This window comes from Panthera onca, chromosome D1 (assembly GCF_046562875.1).
Source record: "Panthera onca isolate mPanOnc1 chromosome D1, mPanOnc1 haplotype 2, whole genome shotgun sequence".
Taxonomy (NCBI): domain Eukaryota; kingdom Metazoa; phylum Chordata; class Mammalia; order Carnivora; family Felidae; genus Panthera; species Panthera onca.
The window spans coordinates 54942261-54956733 of NC_138348.1; the positions used below are offsets into that span (position 1 = coordinate 54942261).

Here is a 14473-nt window from a genome sequence, read left to right on the forward strand (position 1 = left end):
GCCTTTTGTAACAACACGGGTGGAACTGGAGAGTGTTATGCTAAGTGAGATAAGTCATACAGAGAAAGACAGATACCATATGTTTTCACTCTTATGTGGATCATGAGAGACTATTTTTAAACACATATAGTGGAGTACCAATGACTATATGACCTACTAATTTGGGAACTTTGTTGGCACCTATAAAATAAGATTTTAGAAGATGACCCCTAAACTCCTTTTTTAGGTTCTAAATTTAAAAATAGTGACTTTCCATTCTGGTCTTCTCTTGGTCATTGCCTTTGAGCACCAGATATGGGAGCAATATTCCATTAAGGATCTTTGAGCAGACTCGGCTTCCTGCAATTTTTATCTCCATTGAATGAGGACGTAAACCTCCATTTCTGATGATACAGCATCCAGACATCTTCCTTCCATTCATGTATCTACACACTCCCTTTCCTGTGGGTGATATTGCTGGTAATGACAGAAGCTTAGAAGTAAGAAGACCAGCCAAAGTCAGGAGACTGGAAGAAGCATGGTGTCAGTCATCAAATAGACTGCACTTAGACTCCAAAGTAATTCTTGGGCAAAACTTTGAAGCAGTCACCAAAGGAAAAAAAAAAAAAAAGGCTACAACTAAGCATATTATAGGACAGAATTCAGGCAGAATGGGCTGTTAAGAATTGTGTGCTGAAAGAGGCAGTGATTCTAGCTCTAGCATTTAAGGTTTTTTGATATGAGTCACTCACATTTGGTCTCCTATAACACTGCCCTATTGTTCTGACCGTATAACTCATGAGTACAAAAATGCCACCCATAACATATTTAAGGAATCAATAAATGTTTGGATAGATGAATGAACTTATGAAAGTATGAATTTCTTTAAGTTCAGATGGATGAGATGATCAAATTACATATCCTCCAGGTATTATAAAACTTGACACAATTAAGACATTACTGTCTTAAGTCTTCAGAAAAAACCTTTAGGGTAATAGATAGCTGTTTGTTATACCAATAGTCCAACTCAAATGCTAACAATACACTTAGCAATCATTATTAAGGGTCACATATTTTCATACTTATCTATCAGTTGACCCTGCAACGGACATAATATTAGTTCCTCAGTTAGTGCTTAACATCATTAGAGATTGAGACATAAAATCACTCTACAGTCCTGAACTGGAAACTACTGATTCTCATTTCTGGAATGAAAATAGGTCCATCTAAATCCTGCCCATTCTAGAAGTTTCAAGTCAAACACTAGGGTCTGTATATGTGCTTTAGAGAAGAGATTCTCTGACTTTGTGTAAGTGAACTCCTTAACTGCATAAAGAGGTGTATAATTTTTCAAAATCAAGTTTACATATAGAATTTGTATCTAATTAAATTAAAATATATAATTCCCAGATTACATTAAACATTGGCATTTTAAAATCAAACTGCTATATCAAAATTCTAAATGTATTTAGTATTATAAAAAATATTTTGATACCCATCATCTGTTTAAAATAAGGACAAGCTCTCTTTTAGCCATCAAACTTTACATCATCCTTCTTTTTCTGTAAAATCCTAGCATTTGTCTTTTTAAAAAGTGTTTTTACAGCCCCAGTGTCACAAAAGGAAAGCTTCAGAACTAAGGAGGGGTACAAAACCAGGACTAACCAGATACATTCTTAGAGGGAGGTCTCAGGAATGTAGGAACTCAACTACCAAAAGTGACTAGACATCCCCCAAACTGGACTCATACCCAAGAGCTCCTCAGACCCCTGGATTTTAGTCATGTCTTTGTGGAGTCAGCTCTACACTGAAGGGAGCAGTGAGGACCATTCTTTAGTCTGCTTCTAGTAAGGTTAGTATATCTGTCTCTAACTCACTAAGCTTCCCAAACGCCAGTGGGCAAGGAACTCTCCAAAGAGTGATGATAGAAATATTTTAGAATTCAACTCTACTTGATGTCAAAACTGCTTGAAATGTAGACCAAGTGCCATTCCTGGGAAGAAGGAGGAATCTAATGCTGGGATTAGAGCAGAAACCAGAACATGCTTCCTCAAGAAAGAGATGTGCATGACTGGAGTAGATCGAGGAAATCCAAGCCAGTAGACCATAAACTTGATCATTCACATACATGTGTATATGTATACTTATACATATGCAAATATTAGACAAGTATTATATCTACATATAAATGTACATTATGTAATATGTACTTAACCATTACATACCATTATATTTTATATTATAAAACATACAATAATGTAAATATTAAAAGGCTGAAGAAAATAACAAATGAAAATTCTGAGTATACCATTTTGTTCTCCTATTCTACAGACCAACATTTTTAGACAATTAGGAGTTTTGGAATCTACAAGATATATGTACAACTTTAGCATATTCTACAGTTTATGGACATTCTATCACCTCATGACTTCTCCAACTTTCTATCCAACTCCACATGTCCTTAGATTCTGAGGGCCATGCCTGCTTTCATGTCATTCCACCTCCATGCCAGGACATGGCTATGTTCTTTTGATTTGTTCCCTCTACTTAGGGGATCACATACTCTTTTTAAAAATCTGACTTCTAAGCTTATGCATGTGACACCACAAATAATATCTCAAACATAAATGTTTGAGGGAGCTAGAGTTCATAGGTTGGAATACCAGAAAAGAGAGAGAATGTACTGGAGATCTGCAGTCTTGACCTGAGTACCATTCACTACTTTTATGGGAGGAAATCACTGAAACTAAGGAAAGACCACCCAAGAGTCTTAGAGGAAACAATCTCCAGTTCTCACACAGGGCTGGGAATAGTTCTTTTCCCACAAGCTGGAGTGGAAATCCTCATGAGTCCTAAGATTTTTTTTTTTCAAAAATGCTTTTTTTCTCAGTAGTGATAACAAATTAAGCCTAAACTGAAAGCTGTTGAGTCCTGACTAACAAAGCCTAAAAGCAAAACCTAAAGGATCACATTGTTTCCAACAACATAACCATGACCCAGAATAAAGCCCAACAATGTGTGTATGAACACAGAAGTATCCAGTACCCAAAAGTAAAATTCAACACATCTTGCATTCACTCAAAATATTACCAGGAAATATGAAGCACCTGGGTGGCTCAGTCAGTTGAACCACCAACTTCGGCTCAGGTCATGATCTCACATCACAGTCAGTGAGTTCAAGCCCTGCATCGGCTCTGTGCTGACAGCTCAGAGCCTGGGACCTGCTTTGGATTCTGTGTCTCCCTCTCTCTCTCTCTGCCCCTCCCCTGACACTCTCTTTCTCAAAAATAAACATATATTTTTTTTTAATTATCAGGAAATACACATAAGAAAAATCAAAACAAATCACAAAGTACAGATGATAAAATTAGCGTATAAAGATAGTAAGCATACAGAATACAATTGTAATGGTATAACAGGCTAGAGGAGAGATTGAGCATATTAGGGGCATCAGAAGATATAAAAATACCTAAATGTAATTTTCACATTTGAAAATTTTAATGTCTGAAGTAAAATATATTTGTTTACCTATGAAAATTACAATATCAGATGAAATGTACAATATCAGAGATTTAAAAATACAATAAAGGGAAATAAAAGGCAAAACAGTGATGCAGAAGCATCCTGAACAAAACACGACATGAAAGTATGCTCAAATTGTGGTTATTTCAAATATTGCTTGTTAAAATGTAGGCTAAAGTTTGCCTTTTTTGTTATGTTAGTCTGCATTCAAACTCGGTGGTTTGGCCATTCCAAACTATCAATGGGCTGGGGCTGCTCTAGCTAAAATTGATGTCTGGGTCAGTCACGGATCCATGCAGAGGCATTGTTTGGGCAACTTACAATTATTCAGGGTTCAGAAAACCCAAAAGTAGGGTGCAGGAATTGTTGGAAGTGTTGTGTTTAAGTTCAAATTAGTGCACATTTTCTGTATCCTCTTGTATCACTTATATAACTGTAAAACTTCAACTCTAAAAATAGCATCCATGAGGGGGGGGAAACAGAAAGGGAGGGAGGCAAACCATAAGAGACTCTTAAATACTTGAGAACTGAGGGTTGATGGAAGGTGGGGCAGAGAGGGAAGTGGGTGATAGGCATTGAGGGCACCTGTTGAGAAGAGCACTGAGTGTTGTATGGAAACCAATTTGACAATAAGTTATATTTAATATGAAAAAATGAATTAAAATTCCCAAAGTTATGGTAAAGTCCATGTATTCTTTATCTCCAACCAAAAATAAAATATAACTCACTAAGGAAAAATAAGATAAAAATAGCATACATGTATTCTGATGACTATGCTCCATCTAAGCACACAGTGTTAATACAAGATAAGAAATAACTCACCTTTGATTATTGTGAATAAAGCTAGCAGTGCATACTGTTATTACATAGTAATTGAGTTCCTATACTGTCAGACTTACATGTTGGATTAAATCATTCTGTGGAGGGTATGAGTTTCATTTCTGCACCAAACATAAGGACAAATCAGGTCTTCGAGCCTGGAAATACTTATTTAATCCATTTACTATATTCAGCTTACTAAATAACAACGACAGATAAATAGTTTCCAGAATTTGCTGTGGAACAAATACCCACAAAATCTGTGTCATATAACAGTAAAAATGTATCTCTCATACACCTGGAGATTGGCTGAGATAACTCTGCTGATTTCAACTGAATTTGCTTATCCATTTGCAGGTCAGCTGGGGAACCTGCTGATCCAAGCTGGATTTGGTTGTGAGGTTCTGCTTTAATCTGCAAGTTGATCAGGCATCTCTGCTCCACATTTTCTTCATCGTCATTGAACCAACGAGCTAACCAGGGTATATTGTCATGTTGCAGCAAAGTCAGAAGACAACAAGCCCCATTGCACGAGCAAATTTCAGGTCTTTGTACTGCATCTGCTACTGCCCCATTAACAAAGTGGTGCAGATGGCCAACCCCTGAGTCTGTGGAGTTATATACTCTGGGAGAGTAGATGTTTTTGAATACCAATCTAATCTATTATCCAGAATGCCTGAACTCAACTCAGGAAAAAACAAGCAAGAGTTTGGGAAGGCTCAGGGAACAGTCAGAGGCTCTTGGTTAATATCACTTCCTTCATTGCTGTCCAGTTAACTCATGTCTGGATGACTGAGACATTTGGGATCTGGTCAGAGACCTATTGAAAGCAGCACCCTCCATATGTCCCTATGAGGTAAATCATGGTATAACATGAGGAGGGTCTGGGGATGCTTTTTCAGAGCCTACCAAGTTTCTTTGTTCTTAGAGAAACTCCTTTAGTTATGATTTAGGAAAGAAAAGGTTTAAAAAATTAAAAAAATAGAAGAACATGGTTGTATAAATAGACCTTCATGAAAGTGTATGAGAGCTTCTTTAAAGAACTAACTAAAGGAGTGTTCAATTATGAATTTGCATAAGGAGACAAAGGCAGAAAGATAAGTGAAATCCAGTTTCATTTTTAGGACGTACTAGAAAAAGAAACAGTATACTTTCCTTTTCTTCAAATACTCAAGGTCTCGAACTGTCATGAACTAGAGGGCAAAATAGCTTACAACTCCAGCAATCTGCTTTCCCTGGGTTATGTTATAAAACAACTCCCAAATGTCATTTTACTGCAAGAATAACAAAATCATCCTTGTTCATGTTATAGTAACATTTTGGGGTCAGCGGTAGCTATGCTCCAGACTATAAGTCTGATTCATCTCTCCATGGATCTTCTCAATCATGGGTCTAGGTTGAAGGAAACACCCTGTACAGGGACATGCTCATTCTTGTGGCACAGGTAAAAAGCAAGAGAGAAGGAAAATACACAAATGCATTTTGAAGTTTGTGATTGTGGAATATTTTAAGACCATTCAAATTTCATTGGCTGAAGAAAGTCACATAGCAAGACTTAGCATTCCTGGAGTGAGGAAATTTCCCTCCCATGGTAGAGGTATGAAAAGTAAATATCTATGAACAATAATACAGTCTACCACAACTATATATTATAACTTCTTTAGCTTCAGATGTCTCAAGTTCAAGAACAAAGGGTATTACTCTTTCCATAATACATAGCTCAAAGATGGTATTAAGCTCTTCAATAAACATTACTAATGTTTTTTTAGAAATGCATATGTACATGAAAAGTTAGTTACATGATATGAATATATATAAGGGATGTCAGAGGACTCCTTTGTTAAATGTTCAACAAAGGAATTGGCTGTTCCTTGAACTTCTTTTCTGATTCACACTGACTTAGTGGAAGAAATAAGTCTGCTTAGAAGTGGAGCTGTCCAAGTGTAGAGCCAATAACATTGGGTGTAGTAGGCTAATAGAGTGGCAGAGGCTGGAGGCCACTTAAAAAAACTATGGAAGCAGTTATAGTACTGGAAGTAATGCTGGCCTTCGGGTCACAAAATTTGTGGTTAATTACTCAGTCTAGATGAAAAGTTCACAAAACCTCAACTTCTTGTGCCAATCTCAGCCAATATTCCTATTGTATTTCACCTAGATGACAATGGCATTTTGGAAGCTTCTTTGTTTTTCTTAATCATGTGATAGGTCTATGAAAAAAGGAAGGTCAAACCTCTGCTACCCGATGGACTAAAGGGACATACCTGGTTTGATCTAACCGGATCTGTGAGGAATAAAACCTCATTTTCCTTGTCATACTAAAGAATTGTCAGACTTGGAGATTACAAATTTCCTACTTGAGATTGTTTTTCTCTCTGCCTCAATCCAGCATGCATTCAGTACTGAACTGATAGATAAGGAAAAAGTATGCATCTACACATTCTTTCTTTGAAATAGACTGAGCACATGATCACGAATCTGTTTGGTCTTGATGCCATAAATGATGGGGTTGATCATGGGTGGAAAAAGAAGATAGAAAATAGCAAGGAGTATGTGGACATGAGGGGCAGCCTGGCGAGCCACACGGTGCATGACTGAGGAGATGACCACAGGTGTGTAGGTGGACAAGATGGCACCTATGTGAGACACACATGTCCCAAAGGCCTTGTAACGGGCCTCCTGAGAGGCAAGCTGTAGAACTGCTCGAAGGATGAAGATATAAGACAGGATAACAAAGAGCAGGTCCAACACCACTATAAACATGGCCACAGCAATGCCATAGATATTGTTGAAGCGAGTGTCTCCACAGGCAAGCCTTACCACAGCCATGTGCTCACAGTAGCAGTGGGCAATTAGGGGGCCTCGGCAGTAGTGGAAACGTCTGAGCAGAAAGGGGAGTGGAGTCATTAGCGTCACAGCCCGAGTCACAGCAGCCATGCCAATCCTAGTGATAAGGGACCCAGTCAGGACTGTGGTGTAGTGCAGTGGCTTGCAGATAGCCATATAGCGGTCAAAGGCCATGGCCAGAAGCACTGCTGACTCCATGATAGAGAAGGAGTGGAGAAAGAACATCTGGACCAGACAGGCATAGAAGTTGATCTCCCGATCTCTGAACCAAAAAATAGCTAGCATTTTGGGAAGTGTTGTAGAAGAGAGAACCAGATCAATGACTGCCAGCATGGCCAGAAAGAGGTACATGGGCTCGTGGAGGGCTGCATCAGTCTGGATGATGAAGAGGAGGGTGCAGTTGCCTAGCAGGGCCAGAGTATAGGCGAAGGAGAATGGAATAGAGATCCAGACATGCAGGTGTTCCAAACCTGGAATTCCTACCAGCAGGAAGGAAGTTGGATGGGTTGTGGTAATATTGGAGGCTGTCATGGTTTTTTGATATCTTTCTTGTCTATTTTTACAGGGCTCCTTCACCTTCTATATATATAGAGAGAGAATTAGCTCTTGTTCCTGTTGCTAAACTTTAAACAAAATTGGTTAGTAGTCCTCATAGACCTGGATAAGTATAATCCATGTTTTCTACCCTTAAGGAACTTTGAATCTCATTGAGTAGATAGAACATAAAACATCATTAGAATTGATATTACAAGACAACTTACATAAAGAAATGGAGAAAAGGTAGTGTTTTCTGTGTTCATGGTGACATCAAGAATACCCTGATAAAAGAAGTGAAAATATGTTTGAACTAATTCATTGTTTTAGAACACACATTTGTACATGATGATCAAGCTAAGCTAACAATCACAAAAACCAATTTACTGTCCTGAAATCTCAGGCCTTGAGTGTCTGTATAAGTTGAATAAAGCTTGCAGTTTGTAATGCCCCGATTTATTACAAAATCTGTTTTCTCTAGCACTACTCTGAGATATGGTTGCCACTAGTCACATGTGACTGTTTAAATTTGATTAAAATTATTCAATATCTCAGTCACAACACTTAAGTGCTTAACAGACACACATGACTAGTAGCTAGCATATTGGACTGTTCAGAAACAGAATATTTCCATCATTGCAGAAAATTCTGTAGGAGAGAACTGCTCTGGAATATATCTTTCAGGTCCTCTCCACATTCACAAATCTCTGTAAGTACAGCCTTGCCTCTAGCTTACTGAGAAAATGAGGAGCTGCTGTGTCTTTTGGTTCTCCATCTAAATTCATGTTAAACTCCCTATTCATGTGGCTCTCCCTCCATTCTCCTCACAGCTTCTTCATTCTCCTCACAAGAGAACTCTCATCTTTAGCAAGAATGCTATTTTTTTTTTACTATTTAAATTCAAGTTAACATATCGTGTAGTATTGGTTTCAGGAATAGAATTTAGTGATTCATCGCTTATGTATAACACCCAATTCTCAACCCAAGTGCCCTCCTTAATGCCTGCCCATCCCCCTACCCACTCCTCCTCAAGCAACCCTCAGTTTGTTCTCTGTATTTGAGTCTTTTATGGTTTGCCTCACTCTGTTTTTATCCCTTTTCCTTCCCTTCCCCTACGTTCATCTGTTTTCTTATAAGTGAAATCATACAATATTTGTCTGACTTATTTTGCTTAGCATAATACACTCTAGTTTCATCCACATTGTTGCAAATGGCATGCTTTAATTCTTTTGGATCACTGGGTAATATCAACAATTTTTATCTTTCCCTCTAGCTCATTTTTATTTTTTCAAATCATTAAACACTGGAGTGGCCCAGTTTTTATGTGATCTTTCTTCTCTTATGGGATACAGTTAATGTGGGGTTTTTTTTTTAAGCACAAGTCCTTATCTCCAAGCCCCTGTTTCTTCCTCTCTAAATAAGGAATAGCAATGCTCTGTTTTTATGTAAGTATTGTAGGGAAGAGTAAGTGGGATTATATATAAAATCCTTTTGTACAATCAGGATTTGCTGAGCCTTATTTGTCATATAAGTGTATCTCTCTCTTCCTCCATAAAACTACACTTTTAAAAAAATAATATTCTCCCTCCTTTGATCAGGTCTGAATACTCTGTGTTCAACAGTGCATGAAGCCTACCTCTCTCAGATTCACAGTCTCAGAGTGGGAGCATAATGGAGCCAGTCACCTTCCCCTAATATCCAGAACATGGGAACCTGTTTTTGTAGTTAATATTTTATCCTGTTTGTACTATTTCAAGAGCTAAAATGACCACTCTAGACAATAGAACTTGTCTATTTGTTTTTTCTCCTAAAATTTTTTAGAGGGGTCTCATACACAGAAAGTACTCAGTTAATGCGTGCATCTATTTTAAAGTCAACAAAATATATCCTTAAAAGATATCAGAATGATGGATTTGAAAGATTAAGACTCAAACAGGAAGATAGTCACCTAAGGTCCTTCAAGGATGTGGCTTGTGGGAGAAGAACCTATATGAAATATTTCTCAGTGAGCCATTCAAATAAAAGGGGCCGGTATGATTACCCCATCAGCAACCCTGGAAGAACTTGGAACTCAGGAAAAGTGGGGGGGGGGGGGGGGGGGGATAAAATTTTACAAAGTATTTATCTGCTTGCTCTAGGCAGGCCCTAGGGAATAGTAAAAGATTTTAAAGTTTATGGATATTTTTATCTATGGAACTTCTAGGGTATGGACTCAAATTTATACAAGTGCTCACATATTTTCCTGTCTGCAAGATTTAAAAATTTATTTCCAAGTACAAATATTCATCTATAAAATGATTGAATTCATAGACAATATAACAAAATGTGAGTTTTTATTACAGAGGAGCCTAAGAAGGTAAATGCCATTAGAAAGTCTTTTCTGATGCTCATTAACCAAGAGTTTGCACTGTTAGAATTTATGCAAACTTCTAAAATCAGTCCCTATCACCTACTGTATCATGATACCTTATTTGGATCTGTTTCAGAAATCACATTTGTTTTCTTTCATTTCTTTGACTTATTTTGATGTATTATGAAAAATTGTGAATTTCCAAGAGCATATTATTACCAAGATGATTTTGTCTCCTTATATTTGAAATGGCATTGCAAAATGATTTCCTGTAGAGCTTATCATTGTAGCAGAGGTCACTTTAAAGACTGTTTTAAAGAATAATGCCCAAGTTAATGGCTCCTATCTCTTCCCTTAACATTCATTCTCTAGAAGGAAGAGACCAGTAGACAATGGTTGAACAGCATGTTTCAATTAACACATCATTATTCAAAAATATATATTTCTTACCTTTCCCTGTATCTTTCTAGTTCAGGCTCATTTTCTCTCTTGACTAATGCAGAAGCCTCCTAACTGGGCCCAGGGATACTGGTAAGTGTGGGAAGAGGAATGATAAGTGAGAAATGATAGGATCCACATAGGAATAATCAGCCAAAACTTCTTGGAGGTGAACCAGTGTTTCTGGTTATCCTCTATAGTGAAAGGAGTTTCTGGAGTTTGTAGACAAAATATTTGGGTTGGATTCTTAGTACTTATGCCTCCTTTGTTGAAGAGCCAAAACAGAGCCAATAAAGGAACTGGGGAGAGAGCAGGGAGTTGATGCTTAGGAACAGGACTAGGTATGGGAGGAAATTGAGAGTGTCCTTATCCTTCCCCACTCCCCACATGTCACCTCTTGTTTTAAAAAACACAAGAGGACTCCCCTGACCCAAGGCTCCCACCCCTTGAGTTCCCTGCAGCCCATGCCACCTCCCTCTTTGTGGTTCAAATCATGCCTCCCAGGGGTCATGCTTAACTCTCCAGACACTGGGTGCTTCAGGTAAATCCTGCTTGTGCCTTGGTCTTTAATGTGCTTCTGTTTACCTCTACCCCATCCTTCCAGTGTCTCCTAACAAAGTGAGACTCATTTAAACATATAAACCAAAGCCAATTCCTGTTTGTGACCTGGAAGGGCAGGAACTCCAGCCTAACCAAGCAAAAATATCTGATCTTACTTTGCATACGTGTTACATATTGGCTGGAGCTAGACATGGATTTCCAGCTTGTAACTTTGGAATGGCACTTCCCTGATCTCAGATGGGTTTCCTTATCTCTAAAATGGAAATCATAATCCCAATTTTTCCTAAACCACAAGAAGAATATATCACTAACTATGTAATCGAGAAGTCATTATGATTATGATGTGATTACTTATTAATAATTACCACTTATAAATAATAAAAGGTGATATTCTACCTACAGCTGGACTCAATGCTGCTATTTTTCAAAGACCCGAGAAAGGAACTAGTTTATACCTTATACCTGAGTCTGCCATGGATGATGATGACTACTACAATTTCCCATAATACTTTATCTTTAATTTGAAAGATGCTCTTTTAATTTTGACTTAATTTTGTCTTTATTTTGTCTTATTGTGATAAGAACACTTGAGACCTATCCTCTTAACAAATTTTAAGTGTACAATACATTGACTACAGGTACAATTTTGTATAGATTCATCTTAACTGAAACTTTATGCCTATAATTTTCCATTTCCCCTCCCCCCAGTTCCTGGTAACCATAATTCTAGTCCTTGATTTTATGAATTTGAATATTTTAGATACTTCATATTAGTGTAATCCTGCAGAATTTATCCTTCTGAGTCTGGCTTATTTCACTTAGCATAATAAACTCAAGGTCCATCCATAATGTTGCATATTGCAGAATGTCTTTTTTTAAGGCTAATTAGTATTTCATGAAATATGCATACCACATTTTCTTTATCCATTCACCTGTTGATGGACTTCTAGGCTTTTTTTCCCACTTCTCAGCTATTGTGAGTAATGCTGCAATGACTACAGGAGTGCTAATATCTTTTCAAGATCCTGACTTCAATTCTTTTTGGATATATACCAAGAAGTGCCAGATCATATGGTAGTTCCATTTTTAATTTTTTGAGAAACTTTTGTGCTGTTTTCCATAGCAGCTGCACTATTTTGCATTCCCATCCACAGTGTGTGCAAGAATTCCAATTTCTCCACTGTGTTCTCTTCACCAGCACTTGTCTGTCTTTGATAATAGCCAATCTGACAGGTGTTAGGTGATACCTCATTGTAGTTTTGATATACATTTCCCTAATAATTAGTGACCATAAGCATTTTTTCCACATACCTGCTTGCCGTCGGAATGTCCTCTTTGAGGAAATGTGAATTCAAGTCCTTAGCCCATTTCAAAATGGGGTTATTAGTTTGAGCTGTAAGAGTTCCTTATGCTTTTAGAGATTAACTTCCTATCAAATACATGGTTTGCAAATATTTTCTCCCATTCCATAGTTGCCTTTTTACTGTTGACTGTCTTCTTTGCTGTGTACTTTGATGTAGTCTTTTTAATTCTCGTTTTGATATAGTCCTACTTGTTGACTTTTGCTTTTGTTTCCTCTTCTTTAAATGTCATTCCATGAAATCATTGCCAAGACCAGGGTCATGAAGATTTTCCCCTATGTCATCTTCTAGGAGTTTTAGAGCTTCATGTCTTATGTTTAGTCTTTAACTCATTTTGAGTTGATTTTCATGTATGCTGTAAGATAGGAATACAATTTCCTTATGTAGATGCCCAGTTTTCCCTTCACCATTTGCTGAAGAGACTGTTTTCTCTATTGTGTATTCTTGACACCCTTGTTCATGGATCAATTGATCATCTGTGTGGATTTATTCCTGGGTTTTCTTTGTGTCATTAGTCTATATATCTATGTTTATGCCAGTACCATACCATTTTGATTACTATAGTTTTGTAATACTTTTTGGAATCAAGAAGTGTGCTGTCTCCAGCTTTGTTCTTTTTTCTCAGGATTGATCTGACAATTCATAGCATTTTATAATTCCACGTGAATTATGGAATTCTTTTTTCTACGTCCATAAACAATATTTGTGGTTTTCATAGAGGTGCATTGAATCTGTAAGTTGCTTTGGGTACTATGAACTTTTTAATTCTTCCAATCCATGAACACAAGAGGTCTTTCCGTTTTTTCATGTTTAATTTCTTTCAATAATATTTCTTAGTTTTCAGTATTTAAATCTTTTACCTCATAGGTTTATTCCTAACTGTTTTATTCTTTTTGGTGCTATTATATATGGGATTCTTGTACTAATTTCAAGATAATTAGTATATACAAACACAACTTTCTTTGTATATTGATTTTTGTATTCTGTAAATTTACTGACTTGTTTGTTCTAACAATATTTTTATGGCATCTTTGGGATTTATTATATATGAGATTTGTCACTGACAAAAGGATAATTTTACTACTTCCTTACCAAATTTGGATGCCTCTTATTTCTTGTTAGTGCTTTGGCCAGGACTTCCAGTACTACATTAAATAGTATTAGCATGAGTGGGCATTCTTGCCTTGTTCCTGATTTTAGGAGAAAATCTTTGTTTTTCACATGGAGAATGTTATAGACTTTTCATATATAGCCTTTATCAAATTTATGTGTTTTTCTTCTAGTGCTATTTGATTTTATCATATAAGTATATTGAAATTTATCAAATGCTTTTTCTGCATCTATTGAGATAATCGTGATTTTTTTAAATTCCTTATTCTGTTGATGTGGCACATCATTAATTGATTTTTTTAAATATTTTTGTATATATAAGACCCCCCAGAATAAATCCTACTTGGTTGTGGTGTATGATCCTTTTAATGTGCTGTTGGATTTGGTTTGTTAGGATTTTCATGTCTATGATCATCAGGGATATTAGCATAGTTTTCTTATGATGTCTTTGGCTTCAGTATCAGGATAATCCTGGCCTCATAAAATGAGTTTGAAAGTGTTCCCTCTTCTTCGATTTTTTTTTTTTGACAAGATTGAGAAGGAGTAGTGTTAATTCTTTAAATATTTGGTAGAATTCACCAATGCAGCCCTCTGTTACTGGGTTTTTCTTTAATGGGAGATTTTTCATGACTAACTTAATCTCTACACTACTTATGGGTCTGCTTTGGCTTTCTATTTCTCCATGATTTAGTTTTGGTAGGTTATATGTTTTAAAAGCAATCTCAGAGGGGCGCCTGGGTGGCTTGGTCGGTTAAGCGTCCGACTTCGGCTCAGGTCATGATCTCACCGTCCGTGAGTTCGAGCCCCGCGTTGGGCTCTGTGCTGACAGCTCAGAGCCTGGAGCCTGTTTCAGATTCTGTGTCTCCCTCTCTCTCTGCTCCTCCCCTGTTCATGCTCTGTCTCTCTCTGTCTCAAAAATAAATAAACGTTTAAAAAAATTAAAAAAAAAAAAATA

At 37.0% G+C, this 14473-nt stretch overlaps 1 protein-coding gene and 1 long non-coding RNA gene across 2 annotated transcripts in view; one reads left to right on the forward strand and one right to left on the reverse strand.

Annotated features, from left to right (window-relative positions):
- The window catches only part of LOC132661346 (uncharacterized), a 78090-nt gene extending 72283 nt beyond the window's left edge, over positions 1 to 5807 (forward strand). Inside the window, exon 3 of the long non-coding RNA XR_009602187.2 lies at positions 4678 to 5807. This is a non-coding gene — a long non-coding RNA (uncharacterized LOC132661346). The remainder of the gene's footprint in view (positions 1 to 4677) is intronic.
- A 907-nt stretch (positions 5808 to 6714) lies between these two features.
- Positions 6715 to 7703, reverse strand: LOC144613053 (olfactory receptor 52K1). The gene has a single exon (XM_078433949.2). The coding sequence runs from the start codon at positions 7693 to 7695 to the stop codon at positions 6751 to 6753; it is 945 nt and encodes a 314-aa protein (XP_078290075.2). The 5' UTR covers positions 7696 to 7703; the 3' UTR covers positions 6715 to 6750.
- Between the last annotated feature and the right edge of the window lie 6770 nt (positions 7704 to 14473).

Coding starts and splice junctions, on each gene's coding strand:
- LOC144613053 (XM_078433949.2), bottom strand. CDS start 7,695: ATGACAGCCTCCAATATTACCACAACCCATCCAACTTCCTTCCTGCTG.